The sequence below is a fragment of the Diprion similis genome, chromosome 14, assembly GCF_021155765.1.
Source record: "Diprion similis isolate iyDipSimi1 chromosome 14, iyDipSimi1.1, whole genome shotgun sequence".
Taxonomy (NCBI): domain Eukaryota; kingdom Metazoa; phylum Arthropoda; class Insecta; order Hymenoptera; family Diprionidae; genus Diprion; species Diprion similis.
This window is the reverse complement of record NC_060118.1, coordinates 9642256-9666276: the sequence shown is the minus strand read 5'-3', so window position 1 is coordinate 9666276 and position 24021 is coordinate 9642256. Positions and strand designations below refer to the sequence as shown.

Sequence of the window (24021 nt, the reverse complement as noted above, 5' to 3'; positions counted from 1 at the left end):
AGACAAAAGATTTTTCGGCCAAAAAAAATCCAAGGCTAACCCCTTTGCATTTTTGGCGAAAATTTCGACGACTTTGAAAAGTGCTGCAATCAATTCTTTAGGGTACTATTCCGACGTGATTTTGCGAGAGGAATCGATTAATCGCAGTCCCGATACGCTGCGAGCAACACCTGCAAAGTTACAGCCGAAAAACTGCAGATTTTCATCGCCATTTCTCCGCTGCTGGTCCTAGGCTATTTTTCATGTGTTTTCTGAGTTCCTGGGCGTCGAATTAGTCTAAAAAGCGTCATACGGATCGATTCCCAGACAAAAGATTTTTCGGCCAAAAAAAATCCAAGGCTAACCCCTTTGCATTTTTGGCGAAAATTTCGACGACTTTGAAAAGTGCTGCAATTAATTCTTGAGGGTACTATTCCGACGTGATTTTGCGGGAGGAATCGATTAATCGCAGTCCCGATACGCTGCGAGCAACACCTGCAAAGTTACAGCCGAAAAACTGCAGATTTTCATCGCCTTCTCTCCGCTCTTGGTCTTACGCTATTTCTCTATTTTCAGAGTTTCTGAGCGTCTATTCAGTCAAATCAGGGCCATAAAAGTCTTGTCCAACACAGAAAATCTTCTACACAAAGAAAAAGTAAGTCTAACCCCTTCGGATTCTTGGCTCCAAAATAACTTTCAAATGACATACGATCAAGTCAAGGTAATAATTCTTCGGGTTGTGACAGAACTTACGTTTGGGAATTACGAACTCTGTCTATAGAATTCAAAGTCCACGTGCAAAGTTTTCGAATTCCACAGTGTCATCTGGTCTATCTAATAATCGAAACCGCAGAGTTAAATTAGTACAGATCTATAATTAATTCTTCCTGCTATACTAGATTTTTATTTTCAACAGACTGTAATCAATTTTCTTCCAACATTTATAACATAAATTGAGCAGCATATTCAGTATATTCCAAATACTGTACACTAAATGTATCATAAATGTACAATCACAATACATACAGTACACAATTCCGTAACTTCAAGCAAAATTACCAAACTTTATTGGAAATTTCATTCACTCCAAAACAGGAAATATTTCATACAGCTGCATTCTTTCGTCGTAAATATGTAGTAAATTCAAGAACATTTCCAACAGTATTCTAGTGTTGCATGATTATTCGAGTAAATTGCACGACTAAATTCAACCGCACTTTCAAATTGAAGTATGCATCAATCACCATATTTTCGATCACTTGTCCAGGTGCGAATTCAAGCAAAACTCAAGCCGCATCTTCCCATCAAGTTTTGTCGACAAGTATCAGTATGAGCGTTACTTTCTGGAAGAGGCTATCAGTTCGAATCGATCGGGAATGAAAACTTCGGTAACCGGTTCTCCACCCTCCGATATCCATACACTGCCGCTCTTCCCTCTCTGGATGATCTCCACCAGAGCTTTTCCGACGACTTCCGGCCTGGGAAACAAAAAGTCTTTTTAAAATTATCCAGCGACACGATCTTCCACCGAGAAAAAACGACTCTGATCACACATCAAATGCCCATTACTGACCATCCATCCCACTTAACTCTCAATCGACAAAACAGAGCTCTACTAACTTGTGCAACGGAAATTTCTTGTATCCATCTATGGCCAATTTTGGGTCTACATAAGACCCCAAACCGTTACCAGCACCCGCCGCCAAAGCTGTATCCGTGACTCCAGGACACATCGCCAGCACTGCAACACCCGTTTTCTCGTAGTGGTAGGGCAACTGGAATGGTAAGGGTCATTACATTGACGAAAAATCTGAGATTCTTTTGAGTGAAAGACAATTTCACGCGGTCAAGGTTTGAGGGTGAGTGAAATCAGGCCGTCAGTGTAAGACGTGTCCAGATGGTGAAAGTACTCGTAATATTTTCAAATGTTTTTCGCAAATCTTACCCCGAACGATCGACTCAGGCCAATAACCGCGAACTTGGTCGCGTCATAAATTGGGAACCATTCGACTGGATCGAGTCCAAATATGGAAGCGGTATTTACGATGATGCCACCCTTGCCACCCTTGTCCTTACCCATGTACTGGAAGCCCAACATCGTCCCTTTCACCACGGCAGTCTGAGCAATGAATAACGAGAGAAATCATTAATACTCGATCAGCAGCATTGATCGATTGTCGATCATTGCTTTTCGTACAGCATTGAAGTTTTAGCCACTCACCACATTGATGTCGATCATCAGTTTCCACTTTTTTTCATTCAATATACCAGCGTTGTTGATCACGATGTCAAGTCCACCGAACTCCTTGACGGTCTTGGCGAACGCGGCTTGGGGAAAATTTTATAGATAGATGTAACGGATACAGCGGTTTATTGTCACGAATTATTGATAGGTATCACTCACCTTCGAATTCGTTGTCATTTGTAACATCGCAAACGATGAAAATCACCCGTGCATTGGGAAATTCGGTGTTCAATTTAGTCGCCGTTTCTGCTCCAGACGATGTTGGCAAATCCAAGATGGCCAAATGCTGTTGTACGTCCGATTGTTTTGTTAGTTACAGAATTGTTTATATTTACGTGCGTCAATTTGATACGTTAGCGTATTTGAAATCAAAAATATTATCAATCAATGTTTTTCGAAAAAAGAATTCATCCCGATGAAAGAAAATGATAGTTTGTTCTGTGACGCCATTTTGAGATGTGATAAAAAATTCTTCAACTTCGAGGCCTTGAGAATTGAAAATATAATTTTGCATGGTCATAATCCGATTCCTTGACCTCAAATACTTAAAACACATGCTTTCTAAAGTAAATATTCACCTGAGACACCAAACACAGCGGTTGAAGTAGATATTCGGTAGATTAACAGTGATAACTCGTCAATAACTCTTAAGCCGTATAAAGACTCACCTTAACTCCGTTACGCAGAAGTTCTTTAGCGTATTCAAAACCAATTCCGATCGCACCACCGGTGAGCAGTACAACTTTGTTAGTGAAATCCATTTCCAATTGAATGTATATCTTCTTTCGTGAATTCTTTCTAACCGTCACAAAGAGTTAACGAAAACTACACAGTATTGCAACCATCAGCCGTTTATATATGACAGCAAAATTGTTGCTCCAACCACAAAGGTCCTGACCTAACGTAAACAGCGTTATCGACACGAAATTTACGATACCCTTCGACCTGTGAGCGTTTGGCGAATTATGCAAGACTGTGAAGGGGAAAATAGGGTTTTACATATGTTACGAGTACGTACGCAGTAAACACACTGCCATACATACCTGTAAAAATCAGGCGGCACATTCAGTATCCTCTCAACAATACAGAATAAAGGTTGACAGGCCAAGAGCACCCAAATCAGATATTTGCCACTTTGATATTCCCTTACTATTAACAATAAGAGCACTAGCTAAAACACGAGTGTATCTAATCACAAGATGACTTATATTTTTCACAAGGAGCGCAAATGGATCAAGTGTTATGTAACGCATTTTTTTTTTATTTTTATTTGTTTTTTTGTTTGTTTAATCAATGTCATTCGATGCCCTTGCAGAAGCCTCAACGAAACTCGGAGATAATAAAAATCTCGTGTTCGATTGAACGGCCAAGTGAATAAAATTTTTTGAAACATCGAAAAAATGAAAAAGCGAAACCACTACAGCTGGATTCTTCAAAGTACCCATTAAAATTTTTTTCTACAATCACCTGTGAATTGAGTTTTTGAGAAACTATAAGTATTTGCGGACAGATGGCAGCGAGAATGGAAATGAAACAAGAACAGGCGAAGGTCGGAATAAACACACGTTTTAATCACAGGTGTTTAGTGAATACATAAATTAATGCTGCTCCCTTGACGAAGCCATCAAAGCGAAACGGTCAGGGATGAAAACTTCGCAGACGGGTTGTTCATCCTCCGAAATCCAGATACTGCCACTGTTTGCTCTCGGGATTATGTCCACTAAGGCCTTCGCGACGTCCTCGGGTCTGAGAAGCGAAAGATGTCGAAAATCAACAGATGCATTCATATTTGAGAAGAGAAGTACTGTATCTAAATCTTCGGAAAATATACTTCAACATCACACCGATAGAAATCTTGTTTTAAAGTCATGATCAGTAATGGTTCTGATATACTCATTCAGACAGAGTGAAGCTTCGCCTACTTTTGAATCGCTTGGTTCTTCACGTCATGCATAGCCACTTCCACGTCCACGAAGGGACCGAGGTAGGAACCAGATTCCGTTAAGAATTTCGTGTCTGTGAACGACGGGCACATCGCCAACACTTTAACACCCGTCTTGTCGTAATAATATGGTAACTGCAACAAGCGTCAACAAGTAGTCTTCACCTGCAGCGCATGACGAAGTTGGAGTTCATGTGGTATCGCGGTGATGAATCTTACCCCGAAAGATCTACTCAGGCCAACAACACCGTGTTTAGTTGCCCCGTAGACTGGCGACCAGGGTGATGGTTCAAGACCATAGATAGAAGCAGCGTTGACTATAACACCACCTTTGCCACCCTTGTCCTTTCCCATGTACTGCAGACCCAGCATGGTCCCTCTCACCACGGCTGTCTGAACAGAATATGATGGAATCATTCGTTTTTCACGTAGAGCCGGGTATGCGAATTACGATCGGTCACATGTAACATTAAGTGGCAAAATACTGCAGAGAGTTTGAAATACATACTAGATTGATATTAATCGCCAGGTCATATCGCCATTCGTTCACTATACCAGCGTTGTTGATCACAATGTCCAGTCCACCTAGTTCCTTTATGACCTTGTCGAACGCAGCTTGTTCCGAAAATTTCACAGATTTGATATTAATTGAAAACTGGTACCGAATTCGTGGTTCACATTCATTAGTTCGTGTATTTTGACAAGAGACATCAGCTTCTTGAATTAAAATTTCTGTTTTCAAGATGGTCTATCTTTTTGTAGCACTAACTCCCCCCCCCCCCCCCCTTCGTGTCCACGTGCTATAAAGCATCACCTGGATCTTACAAAAGTCGACGTCTCTGACTTACACAATTTCTGAATTACAAGTAACCGTCAATTTCATTCTGTTAGTAGGCAAGAGTTATTTTCCAATACACGCAGTTCTATCACCTTTGAATTCGCTGTCCTTTGTCACGTCGCAGACGATGAAGATAGCTCGGCCATCACCAAATTCGGCGTTCAATTTGTCCGCCGATTCTAGACCTGAAGACGTTTCTAAATCCAAGATAGCCACATGCTGTAGGTGGATCGAGGAAGCGTAAAACATTAAACAACAGTCACAACCAACTCTTCATATCTGCTGGATCTATTCATCGACAGATTACAAATTATCGATATCATTTATATGTTTATACAAGCTGATTGTTACATTTTTATCGATTTGGTGCGGACCGATAACGAGCAATATTAATTATCAGGCGACTGAAATTGGAAGATTGCTGGGCTTTTTTGTATTTTCAACACTTACCGCAGCTCCGTTTCGCAGCAATTCTGTTGCGTAGGCAAATCCTATCCCTCTAGCTCCTCCTGTGACTAGCGCAATTTTGTTTTTCACTTGCATATTTTCTGATAAGTCGGATGTTTTCGCCGTAAAACGTCAAATCCTGTTGTAAATGAATATGATGTTCAGAAAACACAAGAATGGCGCTAATAGTATGCAAATAAGACGTCATGCCGGAATACTTGAATCTGTTTATGAAATTTATTGTTCCTCACATGCCTTGTATAAATGTTTAGTAATCAATATTCAAACATCGCTCCAGTGACTTGTAAATTCGTGAGAACGAGTTTCTGAGTTTTTACTCTTAGTGTAATAAATTCACTTTTAATTTGCAGTAAAAAATGCATCCAATACTTGATTTTGGGTTTATATTTACACAAGTGAGTTGTGTTTATAAATTAGAGAATAATTAATAATAAACTAAGGTTTTATTATTTTACCTTTGCACAAGCTTAATGTCACCACGCTAAGAACGTACTGAATTCGGAAATCATGCGTGCTGGCTAAAAGTACACAGAGAGGCGCTCGCATGTGGTTGATAATTGACAACTCTACTTTATTGATAATACTTACCTAACGCGCTACAGTTTGAATTCCATACATACCTAAATTTACAATATAAAACTGCAAGAATAAATTATTACGTTCACTCACCACTCCAAAATTAAATTTCCCGATTAAAACGCATTTGGAAGCACGACACGTCAGTGGTTGCAAGCGATGAGTAATCAATAATTTACTTATGTAACTTTGAATTATAAATTTAGATATGTGAAGAGCAATAAATTTTGTAAGCAGACTCAAGTATTCCGGCATTACGACTTGCTTACATAATATCTCGACTCTTGGGGTAATTATTCTGTTTTTTTTACTGGATAATACTTTTTTGCACCCTTGCTGAAGATATATAACGCCAAGCGAATCTCAATTTTTGTCAGAAGTCATGCAGGTAGAAGACAAAATTGCGCTCATCACAGGATGAGCTAGAGGAATAGGCTTCGCCTACGCGACGGAACTACTACGAAATGGAGCTGCGGTGAGTAGTGAAAATCAAGAGTATAAAAAATTAAATTGACCAAACGTGATGTAAAGAATTAGAAATCTGTCGATGCATGGATCAAGCAGATGTGAAAGGTGGTGGTCAGTGACGATTGTTTCATTTTTCACGTTTCTTCGTGTGTAGCATGTCGCCATTCTGGATTTGGCAACGTCTCGAGGTCTAGAATCGGCGAATAAATTGAACGCCAAATTTGGTGATGGTCGAGCTATCTTCATCGTCTGCGACGTGACGAAGGACATCGAATTCAAAGGTGATAGAACTGCGTGTATTGGAAAATTTCTCTTCCCTACTAACAGAATGAAATTGACGGTTACATGTAATTCAGAAATTGTGTAAGTCAGAGACGACGACTTTTGTAAGATCCAGGTGATGGTTTATAGCACGTGGTCACGAATGGGGGGGGGGGAGGAGTTAGTGCTACAAAAAGATAGACCATCTTGAAAATAGAAATTTTAATTCAAGAAGCTGATGGCTCTTGTTAAAGTACACGAACTAATGAATGTGAACCACGAATTCGGTACCAGTTTTCAATTAATATCAAATCTGTTCAATTTTGGGAACCAGCTGCGTTCGTCAAAGTCACCGAGGAACTGGGTGGACTCGATATTGTGATCAACAACGCTGGTATAGCGAATGAAACCCAATATGAGCTTACGATTAACATCAATCTAGTAAGTATTCCATTTAACGTCGGATGTGACCGACAGTAATTTGCAATTGAACAGCGCTATTCAATTGGAAAGTGCAATTTTTTTAACCACATCAACATAATATCAAGAGGAAACAGTGGCAGTGTCTGGATTTCGGAAGCCGGAGAACCGGCCCAGGAGGTTTTCATCCCTGATCGATTCACCCTTGTGGCCTCGTCGAGGAAGCAGTCTTGATTCGTATTTTCGTTTGACGCATGCAGTGAAAACCTGTGTTACCTTTTCTTGTACATCTATCTTGTACTCTTGCACGTTGTCGTTTGACTTAAATTTTTGCTAACATGTATCTGCAGATATTCAGGCGTTTTCAATAAATTACTTTGCAGTTTGTAAAATTTTCGAAAATTTGACCTCAAGATTGACATATTTCCGAAACATTTCGAAAATTTCGGTGATGTTATATTTCACTTGAAACATTTCAGAAATATATTTATCACATCGGAAATGTTATATCGTACCTGAAATATTCCTGAAATTGTGTAGTGAATCTAAAATGTTGCGACATTTCTGAAATATTTCTCACACATTTCGCGCCGTGTGGTTTCATTTATGTCCTTGTTTCAGCTTTACTTTCTAAAATATAATATGAATATAATGTAAAATATATTCAAACAGTTATGAGGTGAAAATCCGACGAGCTTCGTCCACTTAAAAAAAAAATTTTGAATATTGCAGCTCCTGTAACGAAGTTTCACAAAAAAGTCACAATTTTTTTGATTTTCAATATTCTTATATGAGAACTAAAGCTATGATTGTTGAAATTTAATATTTCAAAGGAAAAAATCAGACTCTATTTGGGCATGATGAAAAGCTATTCATATTTCTCATGCGTAAAAGGTCTAAAGCTCGGTACACACTTGAGCATATTTGCGTGCATTTACGTGCAAATATATTCAATTGTGTGCCCAGCTTAATATTTCTCTCTGGTCATCTTTGGATGGCTGACGAAAGCGAACCAAAACCGTCGGCGCATGATGACTTTATAAAAACGAGAAGATATATATAAGGCAACGTCATCGTAACCTTCGACTTCCAAAAAAACGAATAGCTCTTATCGTTAGTAAAAAAACATGTATTCATTAATTCATAAAGGTAGGTACGAAACAACTCGAAATCATATTTAACGATTACACACTTTTTTCTAAATAATATAGATACGTGTTTCACAAGTCTAACAATTATCGATAGTTCGTGGTAAAATCAGTAAAACAGTAAAACACGAACAGGTGATGGTAATGAAGGGAAAAAACAGATTTCCACGCATTTCTACGTGAAAATATTAAACCAGTGCTGCTCTGTCGAAGATGCTTGTCGGTTTAAATTCACGAACCGGGTCTCCACCCTCGGCGAGCCAGATACTGCCACTCTTTCCGTTTTGAATAACGTGAACGAACGCCTTTGCAACGTCCTCTGGCCTGGGGAACAAAATACGAAGGGTTATGGAAGCTCAACATGTAAATCTCCATTATCTATAAACAAAGTTACCAGTTTGGGGGGGGGGGGGGGGGGGGGTCCACCGAAGTAATGTTACCTTTGAAAGATGGTAAGAATAAATTTTTCTAGTCTTTTTGTATTGTTTTTGTTATTTGAATTCAATTCAAATTTGAAAATCAAATTTTTGGTCGAAAAGGTAACGTCATTTTAGGGGAGGGGGGTTGCAAAAAAGGCTAAAAATGGTAACACAGTCTATGGTCGACCCCTTTGAAACACTGATGTAACATTATGACAAGAATCATACATTTTGTTTATATTGTTTTTGCTAATATCACTATTATGCGCACTAACTTCTGCATTAGGCCGTTATTGATTTCATTCAAAGCAGCCTGCGCTTCCTCGAACAGCAACAGACGGTGATCGTCAGCTTCACACAACAACTTGGTCTCCGTGAATGACGGACACATTGTGATGACCCTGACGCCCGTCTTATCGTAGTGATATGATAGCTGCAAGGACAGTAAACGATGGTTTGGGTTAAGACAGATAGCTTCACATGGTTAGCACTATCCTTACTCAAAGACAAGTTGAAACTTGGAAATTGCGTCCTTGGAATCACATCATGGTTAAAGTATTCTCTGTACGATATACTATTTTAAATTTAGCTTTTTCGTAGCACGAGTTTTTTCAAAATCGTGGATATTCTAGAGGAAAAATCAATCTGCAAGTTTCACCTGTCGTCTTATTTTCCGTTTTATTTATGGCTGAATCTTACTCCGTAAGATCGACTCAGGCCTACAACACCGGCTTTGGCCGCGGCGTAAGCTGGTGACCAGGCGACAGGATCGACGCCGTAGGTTGAAGAGGTGTTGACGATTACACCACCCTTTCCTCCCTTGTCCTTTCCCATGTATTGCAGAGCCAGCATAGTACCCCGCATTACTGCGATCTGAGAAAATCAAAAAGTGAACAATCATGCTTCGATGATCATAAGCCAACAGTTAAGTTACTGCAAACTGCGACTGATGGGTCCGTTTGGTACAAGAATGGTTTACAAAAGTGACGTTACGAAAAACGTCACAGAATTCAATACTCACTAGATTTATTTCGATCGTTAATTCCCATTTTGATTCGTTGAGTATACCAGCGTTGTTGAGCACGATATCGAGGCCACCGAACTCATTTACGGTCTTCGCGAATGCGGCTGGAATGAAAATTTGAAAATGTTAGGTATTATCGAAGCGTCTATATTAAGCAAGTTGAGAAAATTCCCTCGATATTTCAATAGAAACACTTTACAAATTATTCATCAGGCACTTTAATTCTGCGTGATTCCCGATAAACTACTTGCATGGGCTCACCTTCGAGTTCATTGGCTTTCGTAACGTCACAGCTAACGAAGATTGCCCGTCCTTTTCCAAATTCTGAGTTTAATTTATCTGCCAATTTCTCACCTGGAGATGACACCAGATCCAGAATGGCGACGTGCTATACGTGAGGCAACACACACATCGTAGGAGATAAAACATTTATCGAAATCGTCATTGAATTGAAAACTTAAACAAAATGGGACGATAATATAATCACGACGGTTTTCAGATTTCAGGTACAATGTATTGAAATTAATAACGGATAGAGAGACAGGGTACAATAAATTGTTACAAGAATGGCGATACGTACTTTAACTCCATTACGCAAAAGTTCTTTAGCAGATTGAAACCCGATTCCACCTGCGCCACCAGTGATCAGTGCGTTCTTGTCTGCAAAATCCATTTTCAACCGAATGATTATTCTACTCCAAAAGATCTCTGCTACCACGGCAAGTTCTGTTCGTGAACTGTCCGTCACCGCAAAATATTCTCATTATCAGCCATAGTTTCAATTGCAATTCGCAGATATCTCCAATCGCAAAACTTAAAAAACTATAATCTGGGTTCACGTGTAATACCCTTGACCCGATTCCAAAACACTTTTATCAGGTCAACATTCGCTATTCTCAATCAGAACATACTACTGATACTCTTCGACCCTGGTTGCGTCATTCGATAAAAACTTATGATAACATCGAAATATTCCATTCTGAGGCTGAGGATGGATTAATAACACTGGCCAACGTAACAAATATTTTTTTGCCGTACTTGACAAATACTTTTTGTTCATACCGCGCGTTTTCGTGGATGTGCAGCATGAGGTCTACCCTGGGGGGCTATCATGTAACTTTTCACATTTCACATTTCCTACCATCCAAGCATTTTGATTGGTTGACTAAACTTTGCAAACCAATCAGAATGCTTGGGTGGTAAGAAATGTGCGAATGGAAATTTGAAAAGTTAAGTGATAGCCACACAGCTGATGAAAACTGCTGAAACTCGGAGCTGCACCGAGTGAACTCGTACTCTGAATTGCCTATAATTAGGGGTCTCCTGGTCCACGCATCCACGAAAACGCATGATTTATGTAACTCGATTGCAAACACCAAGGATTTCGACTTTGTGCCCATTGACACTTTTTTATAACTACTCGATGAGATTTTTCAAATATTACTACATGCATCATGAAACGCGCCAAGGCACCAAGTCATAAGGATTCGGGCACTGTCCTTTGATCAGAGTTCACCAAGTTATGTACCGATCGCTCATTCTAGATCTAGATCTCATTCTAGGGCCTAAAAAATACTGTGAAATTTTTTTTCCCCCCGAGATTCAGGTATTCAAAGGCCTATAACTTGAGTACGCCAAATATTTTGACGTTGCGCCTATTGATTTTCTTTTTGTACTCATCGATATCCTTGCTTTTGTGATTTGGGCATTGTTCAAAATACAAAGTGTGTCTTTAACAATTATGAGGCGCCATCTGTGGGCTTGTTAGCAGCACACTGTTAATAAACAAGAAGAATAATAATACATCAATTCTGTGTACTATTTTTGGCAGTAAATAAGCAGATTTTGAAGTTTTCTATCACATTTTCCACGTAATCAGATAACAGGAATAGCAAATGACTTTGTTTAATGAATTATTAGATACAGTAGTTATTTATTAAAATATTTCATCTCGATACAAAATACAATCTAGATTTAACATTACATTTTTATAGGAAGTTGTTCTTAACAACTCATTAAGTCATAATTAATCGATTCGTATAAAAAAAGAACCGATTCGGTGATAATCGAAACCTTGAAAAATCAAATAATAACCGATTAATCCAACGCCACAAAGATCGATTCTTCAAGAATCGTCGAAGAATTACGCGTCACTAGTAGTCAGTCAGCTTAAGATAATATATTATCTTAAGTCAGCTGAGTCAGCACTCATAAATTTCTGATCGTGTCTTCGGCATGCTTTGAATTGCTTCGACGCCTGCGCTTCAATTCTAACCTAGCTGATCCAACTTCACCCAGCCGGGCATTAAATAGCGCAAAAAAAGCAAAAATTTATGGGATATACGATGAAGGTATCCACTTTGAAGAAGGTATACCGTCACAAATTCATTAATTACATGAATATACTTTCAATTCGCCGCCAATTTTCTTCAATCTATCGTAAACGAAAAATTAATTTTAATTAATTAGGTTCTTGCTTGTTTACAGAATAGTTTACCACGATATTAAGAAATTCATTTTTTATTCTTCCATAGAAGAGCTAGAAATCTAATCACATAGAATAATGAACCCTCCTGGCTTGTCATCGGGAGGATTAGCCTCGACAGATCAAAATGAATCCCAAGATTTAGAACTGACGCAGAGCAAGATATTCAGTCAAATTAAATCCAACATTGACGTTCAGAAACAACAGAAAAATCTTGTCAAGGACTTGCACCTTAAGCGAGTAAAATCGTTGCGTAAGGAATTGGATTACCTGAAGGCCACCGAGTGGAGATATCATCGACCGACAGAAAGGTATCATTTGAGTATCACCAGATTTTAAAGAAATTTTCACAAAAGTTACTGTTCGCATCTCGTAAGGTCAATAGGTTTCAACTCGTAACCTTCATTTTAGTCTGAAAGTGATATAACTACCCAAAAATAATTTCAATCAAGCAGTTAAAGTTGATACAGATATAAAGTTTTTTCTCCATCGAAATGGGTGTCTAAAATAATTTTTCAAAATTATTTCCGATATGTCAAGTGTAAAGTCGATTGATCAATATAAATTATTAATCTCTACTAGTTTCACTAGGATTTTATTTAAAAACCGAGTTGAATTATTATGTTGAAGTTAGTAACATTATTGAAACGTTATTGGAACGTTACTAACTTTCATGTGGAAAAAACCATTATTTCGTGACTTTAGAATTATCCGAAATTTAATAAACCGTAATAAAACAAAAGATATTCATATTTTGAAATCATAGTTATTTCAATGTTATTAAAAAATTGAAAACAGTATATTTTTTCCCAATCTCTCGTTACAATAACGTTACTAACTTCAACATTGTGTCGAATTTAGCTGCAAAATCTTGATTATGAAAAACCTCATCCATGATCTTTTTTCATTTGAAATTTCAATTAAATCAAATTAATCTGAATTTCAGATATTAAGTAAAAATGGTATCCTTGTTATACGGTGTATTTAAGCAAATGCTTGGTTTCTCTGAGCCTCCGGAGCCAGATTTAGCTGATCTGATACAACAGTTGGAGGGCGATCAGAATGTGAATCTAAACAACTGCGATAATCAAGAGATAACTGAAGAAGAAATAGAAGGATGTTTTCACAAAACTGGTATCGTAACGGAAATTAGGTCCGAATACTTCATAATAGACGATAAATATGAATGCCAGAACGTAAATGCTTCTATCGGAGAAATCCGAGTCGGAGTCAAAGTCTATTACCTGGCGTTCCAGAGGACAAAGAATGAGGAGATGAAGATAAAAAAAATTTTATCAATCATTGATGACGAGTGGGATAATGAAGTGGCAACTTTAACCGAAGATACAGTAAAATCCCAAATGCTGAAACGAGTTATTGTTGGAAAGGTCATGCGCAGACAGCAGAGGATGGTTTTCGTTGAGCCTGGCCAAATTTCCTTCAGCCTTGACGAAATCACTGCTGAATTTTTGCCTATCGTCGGAGATTGGGTCAAGCTTCAAACCATAGTGGCGGTTGACGATAACGTCGTAGATTTTAGCGGAGAAGTTCTTCAGGTTGACAAAATCTTTCCTCTAAGGTCACAACTCGCCACTGGTGTCGTATCCGCCTATGACGTCAAATCTGGTTCTGGTACTATAGAACGTAACATAGTTTTCAACAAATCGAACTGTGAGCCTGGATATATTCCGTGCATAGGCGATAAAGTCGTCGCGGATAGCATCGAAAGTGATCAAGGAATGTACACGTGGAGGTCACTGTCGGTAGTTCCGCTAATGCAACAGGTAAAATGAATTCTTAAGTGTACTAGACCACTGACATATTTCTGAAAAGTTGTGCAAGTTCAATTATTTAATTTCTAGGCATCGCAAAGCAAACTGCTTGATAAACAGGCTCAACGAGAAACTGTAAACGGAAAGCAAGAAACTTTTGGAGAAGAAAAATATGGGATAGTTGTCACGACCGATTTGACGTTCGATTTGCAATTGCTTGAAAAGAGGGATATTTCGGTAGAGATAAAAAATAATGGATCTCACCCACAGACGTTGCTCAAAGGATGTTTTCTGTCAAAAAAATCTATGTCGCAATTGACTTTATTACAACCAAAAATAGATACTGCGTCAGTATTGCAGCCCTCGGAATCGCTAACATATATATTCAGATGCCAGGCAAAATTTGTCGGATATTCGGAAGAAATGTTTCTGTTCATTTTCAAACACCTGAAAGTACGTCGTACCTTCCGCTTCAATGTTAGTTTGAAAAACTCTGTGAATCATAATGTGCAAAGCGGCGAAAGTGCCACGGGAAACAAAATTTACAAGCAAAATGAGTTCGATCCATCGACCTGTGTTGCTGGAGTGAGAACCTGTCAAGCACCAAAGTTTATTACTGTGAGGCCGGGGATATTCAAAACTCCCCAACGTTTATGGGATGTGGTATTGCGCTTAGAAAATGATAAAATACCTTTTCGGAGCGGCGTTGTGGCAATAGAAGAAACTGTGCCTTGCTTATATGAAGAATTGACATTTCAAAATTACAAAGATCGATTTCACAATCTGTTGTACTTGGAAAGCATAGCCGATTCCATAGCTTTACAACGATACGACATTAGCAGTACAGTCTTGAGATTTTGTGGAGAATTTCTTGCCCTTGCAGTGCCAGGGCTAGCAGAAAAACGACCCTCGCTGTTAGTTGGAGACAGAGCCATAGTTTCCTTCAATTGGGACTCCAGCAAAGGTGAGTAATGAGCAGTTTTCACAAATTTTACCTTTATCAACATCTGAAAGGAGAAGTTCCTTCTCTCGTCATTGAAACTGATGCTTTTATCCTTATTTTTCACAGGTGAAACAAAGTACGAAGGATGCATTCACGAGGTAAAGAACTCGGAGGTTTTATTGAAGTTCAATCCATCTTTTCACGAAAAATATAACGGCGAACGATGTGAAGTAACATTCAAGTGCTCCCAAACATCGTCAAGTCGTTGTCATACAGCCGTCAACTTGTCGATAAATCATTTAGGAAAAGAGTTTTTATTTCCAACAAGAATTGTACCCAAACCACCGCAATTGGAACTTTTGGAAACAAGTGACGATGAAGAATCCAGAAACAGTACGTTTGTGCGACAAAATGGTGTTACTCCAGACCTGAAGCCAAATGTGCAGGCCTCTTCTAAGACTGGAGAAGCTGATTCGTGTGTTTCGCAAATAAAGAAACGCAAATTGGTCTGGTTCAATAGGGCGTTGAATTATTACCAGAAAGAGGCTGTGCGTAACATTTTGCAGAGTCCAGCCCACCCGTTGCCTTACGTCATATTTGGGCCACCAGGAACAGGAAAAACAATAACTCTTTGCGAGACGATATTGCAGATATTCAAAACCATACCTGAAAGCAGACTGTTGGTTGCAACACCTTCGAATAGTTCGGCCAATCTGATATCGGAAAGACTTTTAGACAGCGGAGTTTTGAAACCGGGTGATTTGGTCAGATTGATAGGGTTTCATTGCACCACAGATGGTTCAATTCCGCAAAAACTAATCCCGTATTGCGCTGTGGGTGACTTGGCTCGAGAGGGTACTCGAAATACTCCTGAACACTATGCCAATGGCATAAGACCGAGCTGCAGTGCAAGTGTTTTGGGACGGCACAGAATCACAGTTGGTACTTGCATCTCGTTGGGTATACTGCACAACATGGGCTTTCCTCGAGGTCACTTCACCCACGTCTTTGTCGACGAAGCTGGACAAGCTACAGAGCCAGAAATATTAGTGCCATTAAATTTCATTCATGCCGATACCGGGCACGTAGTTTTGGCTGGAGACCCAATGCAGCTTGGACCTGTCGTCCAAAGTAAATACGCATCGCATTTTGGACTCGGGTTATCTTTTCTATCTCGGTTGCTTCAGCGGTTCCCTTACCAAAGAGACTTGGAGGGATTCAAGAGGGGCTATGATCCACGACTAGTTACTAAACTCATTATGAACTATCGCAGCTTGCCAGAAATTCTCGAACTTCCGAATTCGTTGTTCTACGATTCTGAGCTCGAAGCGCAGGTAATAATCTTCAGCTCTTTTGAATGAATGAAAATAATTAATGATCATTTATCCAATCTCTAGATTACAACGCAAGGAAAAGAGGGCGACTTGCTCACCTCAGTCGCTAGTGATTTGCCTGAACGCGACGAATTTCCTCCTGCGATAGTTTTCCATGGCGTTCTCGGCGAGAATTATCAGGATCAAGACAGCCCGAGCTGGTATAATCCGGAAGAAGCTGCTCAGGCTTACTTTTATATACTAAAACTTTACAGCCATGGGCTTGATCCTGACGATATTGGGATTATAGCACCTTACACGAAACAAGTAAGATTCTGAAACGTTTTAATTCCGGAATCAATATACATCGTGAAGAAATTTGGTTCCATTTTAATTTTATGCTTTCTTCAGGCTCGTCATATTCGGGATTTGCTTTCGGAGATGAATACAACATTGCCAAAAGTTGGCAGTGTGGAAGAGTTTCAAGGACAAGAACGAAATGTTATTATTCTATCGGCAGTCAGATCGATAAGCGATCTAGTCCAAGAAGATGTTAAACGATGTCTTGGTTTCATCGCTTCTCCACACCGTTTGAATGTCGCTATTACCAGGGCTCGAGCACTACTGATTATTCTGGGAAACCCACATTTATTATCACAAGATCCTTACTGGAGAACAGTGATTACGTATTGCATTGAAAAGAATTCTTACACTGGCTGTGACTTGGGTTTGTCAACGATTATCAATGAGTAGTGCAGATCAATTTTTTTTCTTAACTGTAACTGTACATCTATGATTTATTATATACGAGATGAAGAAAATGTTCCTAAAAGTTGTCTAGATATGTTAGTTAGAATAGTGCTATTAAAATATACAATTTTTAACTTTTTAAAGTGAACGCTATATTTTCCAATTTTTTTTTTGTTTTGTAAAGAACTTTACTTCCAAATAATTGAAAATAGAGATTAAATATTCAGAGATTGGTTAATAGTTTTAAGATTGTTCCGCTTCACGAAGATTAGAGACTTTTCATCATTTTTTAAATTCTCCAAACAAGTATTTGTAAGAATAAAAAAATTCGAATATAAATTTCATACTGCAGACAAGAAAAATACCTTCACTATATTTAGTAAAATTCAAAAATCATTCGTTAAAACGTTTTCTTTTTTTCTTTTTTCGCGAGATAATTTTTTACGTAAGAATATTTTGTATTTTTGACACATGAAATAATAAATTTTGAAATATTATATTTGTTTCCAAGTTTATGCGAAATATGTTTTATCATATTTTTTTTCAGTTACCTATTGATATAAATCGTACGAACACCGAGGAGCTAATTGGAGAATTGAATCTTTTCGTTAGACTTAGATATATCAGTTTATTCATTTCACGTATGTACTGTTTACAGAGAAATTGAGTTGTCACGGTGATCTTAAAAGACTGTAGAAAAACGGTACACATCCGGTGGAAATTTGTAACAAAATTCTTCGTTTTTCCTCTGAATATCGTCATTCTGTTTACGAAATGATTAAAATGGTGAAAATCTTTATACATTGTTGAACCTGAAATGAATAGAGCATTTAGCATTGTAAAATTACATATTCTATCACAGACCTACTTTTCCACGTTCAAATTCCTCTGGAAGAACAGATACACATACCTTCGTTAGTTCCACACTATGCTAACTGAATCCTGATTTTTCGCCTTCAATTTCCGCTCAATAAGATTCTCCAGAGCCTCGCTTCGCACGCTCAGAGTCTCGATTTTTTCAACCAGCTGTTGGTACGGAGAAGCTGGCTGTCCGCCCATAACAACATGCCCCAGCTTACTGTCAATCTTAGCATCCAATCTTGCATTACGAATTAGATTGACTATCCAACACTCAGCAACATCAGCCTTCATGTTGAGTTTTTCAGCCAACATGCTGAAAGAGTAGAGAAATGAACCAACATTCAATCATCTCTACGAAAGATTACAAAAGCAGAATGTCCTACAACGTAGGCCAATACTTACTCGATACTGATGCATTGGTGGATTCTGCAGAATGTTTCGAATATCATTAATCTAGCGTTTTCGACGAACTCATTCAGCAGAGCGATTAAGAAGAAGTCATTGAAGACGACCGTTTGACATTCTTGCAGTTTCTGACGAGCTCCGTCAAAATCAAAGTTCACATACAGATGCTCCAGAAATTCAGTGATTGGATCCCGATACGTGTAGGATTCCTAATTTTGAAAGTTACAACAGATTTATCAAACACTACAAATCAAGATTTAAAAACTGAATTTACCTGTTGGATAACTTTCACTAGATCTTTCAGGGTAGACCGCCTTGATCGGTTTATGATTACCGCTGTTGCCAAATAGCGGAGAATATGGGGACACATGGTCTGGATTGCGTTCAAGTAGCTGTAACCCAAAAGGCTCTGCTTTATATCCCATTCACCACAGAAATCAACGCATGAACAGGAAAATCATACAACAAGATGAAACAGAATAGTGTAAAAAATCTTCTTCAACGAATCGATAAACAAAATAATGTAAATTCTATTCTTAGACAATATCGGTGGTTCTTGTACTCACTGTGGTCTGTACAAGAACATTTCGATGATAAGGTCCCTGCCCTTAACATGATTGAAGAAAACAAACAGACTCCAGTGAATGAGCCAGGTGCGTTGTTGAAGCACCTGAAGAGTATTCCCAATTGCGTTACTGTCTATGTACTCTCTGAGTTTATTCACGTCTTCCAGTGCAGTTTCCCAATTCTGTACCAAGATTTCTGACGCCAATTTACCCCACAGGACATCCAAATAATTCTGTTGGATAGATAATAGTCGCATTTAAAAAAGTAACAGTCACATGACACCATAAATTATAATGCAACATTAGTGCAAATGGCTCTCTGAAATTTGAAGAATATTTACTCTATCAGTTGGTGGCATCACAAGCATGTAGAAGTACAAGTATGACGTTGAAACAGAGTAGGTACCGCACTCATAACGATACTTTGCCAGCTTTACCAAGCTCTCCATCATCTCCACTCTGAACTGTAATCGTAAAGTAATGTTTATCGCATCATTGTAGTGTTAGAACACAAGACGGTGATAAATTTGAACAAATCCAAAAAGAAATAATTGAGGATAACCCCAGCAATATTGTTCTTCCTTCTAAGCTATCAAAAATAAGAATAAACGAAGCTGCGTAAGAATATAAATGCTTCATCAATTCATTATTTCCATTCAATAAAAAAAAATTTCATGCTTTTGACAACTTAAAAAGTGTATGTTGCAAATGCATACACGTGAAAAATTGATAAACAGATCCTTGTACTTAAGACAATATGTAAATATAGAATTACATCTGATTCTTTGAGGAGAAAGTGGTTAAGGGACTTCGAGTCCCTCATTTTTTCCATTGTTTCCATAGTGTCATCGTCGCTCATCAATTTCAAGATGACTGATGCGTTATCTTCAAGATCACCAAGCTCTTGCAATACCCGATTACGGCGTTCGTTAAGTTCCTGTAAAAATACTGCGTCTTAAAAATTGTCACCAAACCATGAGCGATTGAAAGCATGTTTCCTTATCGATGGTTCGATTGTTAATAATCATTAACGAAATCTGAACCAATGGTCGACATAATCGCCTACCTCCGGTACTTCAAAATTCGGATAAAGCTGTTTCCTGATATCGATGGCATAATCGATCATATTGGTTTTGCTAAGGATGTCCAATTTCGCCTGAAGAAGCTCATTCTCGTCGTAAATCTGTAATGGCGATTCGACGTCGCGTTATTCATTGATAACCTAAAAACCGCCATGCTCAACAACCTGATGACAGTCAATCAAGCTGGCACACAATCGCTCACCTCCTTTGCAGATAGAAATTCCAGTAACGGGAATACCAGATGCCGGTCAAGATATTGCCCTATTCGGGCCGTCAGATCGAACTTCGCCATATTATTTTTGATCGCCAAAATAACAGTAGCGAATATTAAACGGCACTTTCACGCCACAGAAAAGCAAACCAGGAATACTGAGGATTATGCACCTCTTGTGCATGCCTCAGAAAAGGAAACGGCCACAAACTAACGGATTTCAATATGAGAAAGACGACTCACGTAAACGATTAAAAATCATCGGCCGAGCTGCCAGCGTTCACATTGAATAAAGCGTTCATGAGGATTCACTTACGTGAAAGATTTCGAGTGCGGTCCGAAATTAGTTTATAGTGTGTCAAAAATCTTTTATCTCTTTTGCGCTGCCATGTTCGTGCGTAGCTCCGCCTCTCTCCTAATGAGTTTTTACCGCTGCGAGCTAATTTCAGAACGCTAAAGGAATCATTTCAAAATACGTTTCATCGTATTGCGCGAAAAAAAAAAAAAAAAAAAAAACGCGATAATACAGTACAAATAACTCTGCGCTTATTACTACAGTTATCGGCCAAATAATTTTGCGTTCATTTCTACTGTTACCGGACAAGTAACTTTGCGCTTGTTTCTACTACAATTACTGGATAGTTTTTTACCAATTTGTCCAGTTGCCGGCCGAGTAGCCGCGTTGACGTTCATGGCAAGTTGTCAATAGGGGAAGAGGCAGGCAGGGGTAATATTTGTCATCGGAGTTCTGTCAGTGGATCGAGCTTGGTGACTCTCGAAGAATAGAATATAAAAACGTTCCATAATGGGCGATGGAAAGCAGGGCGAACGCCAGCCCTTGTTAAAAAACGACAATATTTCCTACACCAGTGTTTCGACGGACATAACAGGTTCGTATTTGAGGTGTTACACTATGAAATCGCGGTATTTTACAGTCAAGTTGAACCTCTCAACTCAGACCAACAAAGTCAGTAAGACCGGACTAGAAATTTCTGCTCTTCTATTCTCACTCCTCTTTTCATTCTCTGTATCTCATAGCTGCTGCTGAATCCACAGTCAATACAGTATCTCCGATCGGTCCAGATGAATTACCGCCGCCCTACCAGTCCACTCAGCAGGGTGGCATCCCTATGGTCACATGCAGAGTTTGCCAAGCTATGATAGACATATCCGGCAAGCGGGATCAGCATGTTGTTAAATGCTGCCAGTGTAACGAAGCTACAGTTAGTTTTACCACCGTTTATTACTACTACTTCTCTTTTTACTAAAAGCGACTTGCCAATACTATCCAGCACCTTTCGACGTACAGAAAAGATGTTGTTTCAACAGGCAATTAGTAGTGGCTCGACACAAAGAATATTGCATATTGAAGAAAAGTATTTGATATTGTTGGATTAAGAGTTTGAAATCCTCATAAAGTAAACAGTCAGTCATGTCTATAGATAGAAGTATCAAATGATATTAAAAACATCATTCCTGTATTCTTAGTTATTTCATACTCTAGACGATAACGCATAAGTCTGATTTTACCAACGAACAATTGGAATAGACTTAGCGAATGTACAATTTGTTTGAACTTATTTCAAGTATCTAAAATTTTGAGTATTCTTAGTATTCGATGCTTTACTTTGGGATATGAGACTAATATGATAGTCACGATTAATGTCTTTCTTTTCAGCCGATAAGAAATGCTCCGCCAGGAAAGAAGTATGTCCGTTGTCCTTGCAACTGCTTGCTTATCTGCAAGAGTTCTTCACAGCGAATTGCTTGTCCGAGACCAAATTGTAAGCGCATAATAAATTTAGCGCCTTCACCGGTAACTCCACCTGTTCTCTCTATGCCTGGAATGTGCAGAGTTGGATGTGGGCATTGCCATGACACATTTCTGGTAGGTAACTGGACGCGTCATAAGACAGATATGCATCCAATGTAACTTGTTGAAACTAAATATAATCTGGCTTTTGAGTCTGAATGTGTTCAGTGCTTACCATAAATTATTGTCAGCTAACTAAAAATTGTTGTGTATTACAGTTTAACACTCTAAATAACGCTCTTGCTCGATGCCCGCATTGTCGCAAAGTATCATCCGTAGGACCGGACTTTGCACGAGGTCGTGGAATTGTATTTATTTTAATCGGAGTTATGGCTCTAGTCGTGGGAATTGCTGTTACAGTAAGTACACAAAGTCATACATGTATCCGTAGATATCGGTAAAATAATGTTTCGTAAAATAATCAACTTTAAACGTTCATTCTACGTGATTTTCATCACAGAATTTTACTTGATACCAAGTTTTCATTCTCAGTGAAGCTGTTCTTTATGTACTGCAAGTGTGACGCATTCTTTCCAAGTATACAATCACATCGATAAACCGCCATACTTTTCTACTTTTTACATAACTTATTGTATATTCTATCTAATCTTAACGACTTATGGAAATTACTGTTTATAGTTGAATTACATTTACTTATATAATATTCCATCTCTGATGTACATACAGCGTACACACAATTTAGGTAGGTATTGAAAAATTCCAAGGATATAATGAAGAACTAAGACTACCAATACGATGTTCAATTAATGTTGAATAACAAGGCTTATACAACTATGTAATTCAAGTATAATTCTACCGACTCGTTACTCCACACATAATAATTCATCTATTATCAATTGGCAGATGCTTTAACTTGAGCAATTTTATCGTATTCTGCAGGTGTTTTGAAATTGTTTAAATTTTATATCTTCTCTTGTTACAGCTCGGCACTTATACACTTGTGAGAACAAATGGTGGTATATATGTCGCTTATTTTGGTGAGTATCAAATTATTGCAGTATACAAATTATTCATTGATTATCTAAATATTATTTCCACGGTAAACAAAGTAAAAGAAATTGTTGTAGATCAGCCAATGGGAATTGCACACAAATTCTCCCAAAAGCAGGGTATCAGTACGAACAACTGATTCTCTGTAGCCATCGTGTTTCTCTGGATCTAAATATAGCTTTTAGAAATTCTAAACAATCAGTTATGCACACATCACGTATTCACATTCCAAGTATTTGGAGGAGTTTCATAGAATAGTTAATTAGATCCCTTTAAAGATTTCTCTCCATATATTGGCCAATTTAAAATATGGAACTTTCATTCAAGTGTATAAATACAGTATATACTTGTGATTTAAAGTATTTCATACATGAGTGTTGATTCTAGGTGCATTCCTGGTGGCGCTTCTCTGTTTTGGAAGAAGCATCTACTATTGTACAATGAAGATTAGCCTGATAGAAGGCCCTATGTAGTACGAAAATATTCCTCAGAAGGGTCTTTGGATTCGATATTCTTATAATATTAATGTCTGTAATCAATTTAGATAAAATATAGATCATAATATTTCGACATGCTCTCGGTATATACCTAATGTATACAGTATAAACTATAAATATCTATTGTTCTTGAATCTAAGTAAATGATTAATTATTTCAACTTACACATGTTATGCATAAACAATATTATCTTCAAGATAAAATTAATTTTATGTGTAGGAGAAAAATGAAATAAAATCAATAAATAAATACAATTGGAGAAAATGAGCATGTGAAATAGCGAAAAGTAAACAAGCATTTTGTAAAATAAACACACATACATAATTCTATATTAAACTGTGTGAACACACCAAGATCTGTTACGTTGTTTACTTTTCCATGATTTATTAATTCGCCATATACATAAATATATACATAATATACTTTTTACAATGATGTAATTTGCAACTGATACACGCATGTATTTTTTTTTTTTTTTTTTATATAATCACGAATCTATTATTAATTATTATGTTTATTTCTTA

General features: G+C 38.1%; 6 protein-coding genes across 7 annotated transcripts; 3 read left to right on the top strand and 3 right to left on the bottom strand.

Annotated features, from left to right (window-relative positions):
• Nucleotides 1–1266: 1266 nt before the first annotated feature.
• LOC124414473 lies at nt 1267–5600 on the bottom strand. Its single transcript, XM_046895420.1, has 13 exons — nt 5455–5600; nt 5097–5223; nt 4675–4781; nt 4386–4559; nt 4147–4301; nt 3826–3970; nt 3268–3395; nt 2893–3040; nt 2384–2510; nt 2201–2307; nt 1925–2098; nt 1600–1754; nt 1267–1457 (listed from the first exon to the last, which is right to left on the bottom strand). The coding sequence occupies exons 1-13, from the start codon at nt 5545–5547 to the stop codon at nt 1316–1318; spliced, it is 1782 nt and encodes a 593-aa protein (XP_046751376.1). The 5' UTR covers nt 5548–5600; the 3' UTR covers nt 1267–1315.
• An 830-nt stretch (nt 5601–6430) lies between these two features.
• LOC124414472 (15-hydroxyprostaglandin dehydrogenase [NAD(+)]-like) lies at nt 6431–7257 on the top strand. The gene is given in 3 exon segments (XM_046895419.1): nt 6431–6523; nt 6671–6797; nt 7112–7257. Coding segments are annotated over 3 exon segments (366 nt in total).
• Nucleotides 7258–8485: 1228 nt separating this feature from the next.
• On the bottom strand, nt 8486–10466 carry LOC124414788 (15-hydroxyprostaglandin dehydrogenase [NAD(+)]-like). The gene is made up of 6 exons (XM_046895861.1): nt 10369–10466; nt 10050–10176; nt 9786–9892; nt 9464–9637; nt 9040–9197; nt 8486–8669 (listed from the first exon to the last, which is right to left on the bottom strand). Exons 1-6 carry the CDS (start codon nt 10459–10461, stop codon nt 8534–8536), a joined length of 795 nt encoding a protein of 264 aa, XP_046751817.1. The 5' UTR covers nt 10462–10466; the 3' UTR covers nt 8486–8533.
• Nucleotides 10467–12046: 1580 nt separating this feature from the next.
• Nucleotides 12047–17200, top strand: LOC124414715 (probable RNA helicase armi). The gene is made up of 7 exons (XM_046895742.1): nt 12047–12157; nt 12323–12584; nt 13220–14057; nt 14136–15009; nt 15115–16322; nt 16386–16628; nt 16713–17200. The coding sequence occupies exons 3-7, from the start codon at nt 13233–13235 to the stop codon at nt 17052–17054; spliced, it is 3492 nt and encodes a 1163-aa protein (XP_046751698.1). The 5' UTR covers nt 12047–12157; nt 12323–12584; nt 13220–13232; the 3' UTR covers nt 17055–17200.
• Nucleotides 17201–17665: 465 nt separating this feature from the next.
• Nucleotides 17666–20378, bottom strand: LOC124414728 (eukaryotic translation initiation factor 3 subunit E). The gene is made up of 9 exons (XM_046895766.1): nt 20168–20378; nt 19950–20066; nt 19659–19820; nt 19225–19347; nt 18884–19116; nt 18592–18709; nt 18315–18526; nt 17962–18225; nt 17666–17863 (listed from the first exon to the last, which is right to left on the bottom strand). The coding sequence occupies exons 1-8, from the start codon at nt 20255–20257 to the stop codon at nt 17967–17969; spliced, it is 1314 nt and encodes a 437-aa protein (XP_046751722.1). The 5' UTR covers nt 20258–20378; the 3' UTR covers nt 17666–17863; nt 17962–17966.
• Nucleotides 20379–20883: 505 nt separating this feature from the next.
• On the top strand, nt 20884–23895 carry LOC124415005 (type 1 phosphatidylinositol 4,5-bisphosphate 4-phosphatase). 2 transcript variants are annotated; one of them, XM_046896230.1, is made up of 6 exons: nt 20885–21066; nt 21215–21399; nt 21855–22064; nt 22208–22348; nt 22933–22987; nt 23388–23775. In XM_046896230.1, exons 1-6 carry the CDS (start codon nt 20982–20984, stop codon nt 23471–23473), a joined length of 762 nt encoding a protein of 253 aa, XP_046752186.1. In that variant the 5' UTR covers nt 20885–20981; the 3' UTR covers nt 23474–23775. The 2 variants fall into 2 exon arrangements, with proteins under 2 accessions (XP_046752187.1, XP_046752186.1); XM_046896231.1 differs by lacking the exon at nt 22933–22987 and having other exon boundaries at nt 20884–21066; nt 23388–23895.
• The last annotated feature ends 126 nt before the right edge of the window (nt 23896–24021 follow it).